General features: G+C 41.2%; 1 protein-coding gene across 1 annotated transcript; it reads left to right on the top strand.

Moving 5' to 3' along the window:
* Positions 1 to 322: 322 nt before the first annotated feature.
* On the top strand, positions 323 to 952 carry LOC124899458. Its single transcript, XM_047414346.1, has 2 exons — positions 323 to 525; positions 628 to 952. The coding sequence occupies exons 1-2, from the start codon at positions 323 to 325 to the stop codon at positions 950 to 952; spliced, it is 528 nt and encodes a 175-aa protein (XP_047270302.1).
* The last annotated feature ends 432 nt before the right edge of the window (positions 953 to 1,384 follow it).

The following is a 1,384-nucleotide window of genomic DNA, read 5'->3' as shown; positions in this document are numbered from 1 at the left end:
GGTGAGGACTCACAGATGTATATTGATGAAATAAAGAAAATTACATAGATTATGCACGTGACCAGGGAAAAAAGTATGGATCTGGCTTCTTATCGGTTGAAGGATGTTGCCTATGACTGGGTGCAGATGTGGAATAAGGGTAGAGAGGAAGATACCACTTTGGTGTCTTGGCAATTATTCTAATATGCTTTCTTGGATAGATTTTTTTCCTCTTGAGTTATGGGAAGCTAAGATAGAGGTTTTTATGAATTTGAGACAAGGCTCTATATCGATTAAGGAGTATTATCTTAAGTTTAATCAGCTATCAAAGTACGCTCTCGATATGATAGCTGACTTGAGGAGTTATATAAGGAAGTTTCTAACTGAGGGGTTGAGCTATTTGGTGAAAGAATGTAGATCTTCTATGATCAACTGGGAGATTGATCTTCCTAGGTTAATAATTCATGCCCAACATATTGAGCCAGACAAGATAAAGGAAAGAGAAAGAGTAAGAGGGATTAAGATAGTGAAATCAGAGCAACAAGGGTCTGCTCATAGTAGATTCTCTGGAGGGAGTCACCCTCCGTTTCAGAGACTTTTATTTATACCTGCACCTTTCTAAGCTAGTGCTCCCGTATATTAAGGCAGGCACCAGCTCGAGAATAGGTCGGTACCTTCTAGGTCTCAGGATAGTGTAAGGAATTGGCCTCATCCTTCTTCGTGTGCTAAGTGTGGTAAAGATCATTTTGAGGAGTGTCATATGGGGCAGCGGGGCTATTTTAGTTGTGGCAAGTTGGGCCACATACAAAGAGACTTCCCCCATGCCAGACAGCAGAGTCGTGATGCCCGTCCGCAGAGTCAGGCTACCAGTGCCCCCCCTCCCGCAGCCCGTCCAGTTCCTCCTCAGGGTGCTTTATCTAGTACTGCTGGTGGTCAATGCCAGAATTATTTCTTTGCTATACCACCTCATTAGGAGCAGGAGGACTCTCCCAACGTTGTCACTGGTATGCTCCGTGTTTTCTATTTTGATGTCTATTTATTGATGGACCCCAATTTGAGTTTTTCTTATGTGACACCTCTAGTTGCTATAAATTTTGAAATGGATCCTGAACTAATTTCTAAGCCTATTTTGGTTTTTACTCTGGTGGGAGAGTCTGTTATTGCTAACTGGGTGTATAATAAATATCCCATTACTATCTTTCATCGGGTTATGTATGCTGATTTGATTGAGCTAGATATGGTTGAATTTGATATCATTATGGACATGGATTGGCTTCACTCATGATATGCGTCTATTGATTGTCGTGCCCATGTGGTTAAATTTTAGTTTCCTAATGATCCTATCCTTGAATGGTCAGGGAGTTCTGTGATTCCTAATAGTCATTTCATATCCTATCTCAAAGCT

Source organism: Capsicum annuum, chromosome 6, assembly GCF_002878395.1.
Source record: "Capsicum annuum cultivar UCD-10X-F1 chromosome 6, UCD10Xv1.1, whole genome shotgun sequence".
Classification (NCBI taxonomy): Eukaryota; Viridiplantae; Streptophyta; class Magnoliopsida; order Solanales; family Solanaceae; genus Capsicum; species Capsicum annuum.
This window is presented reverse-complemented; position numbering and strand designations above follow the sequence as displayed.

Bases quoted from the DNA above. Each gene is read 5' to 3' on its own strand.
- LOC124899458 (XM_047414346.1), top strand. From the start codon at position 323: ATGATAGCTGACTTGAGGAGTTATATAAGGAAGTTTCTAACTGAGGGG. The intron at 526-627 runs GTCTGCTCATAG...ATATTAAGGCAG, and splicing joins GTGAAATCAGAGCAACAAGG to GCACCAGCTCGAGAATAGGT.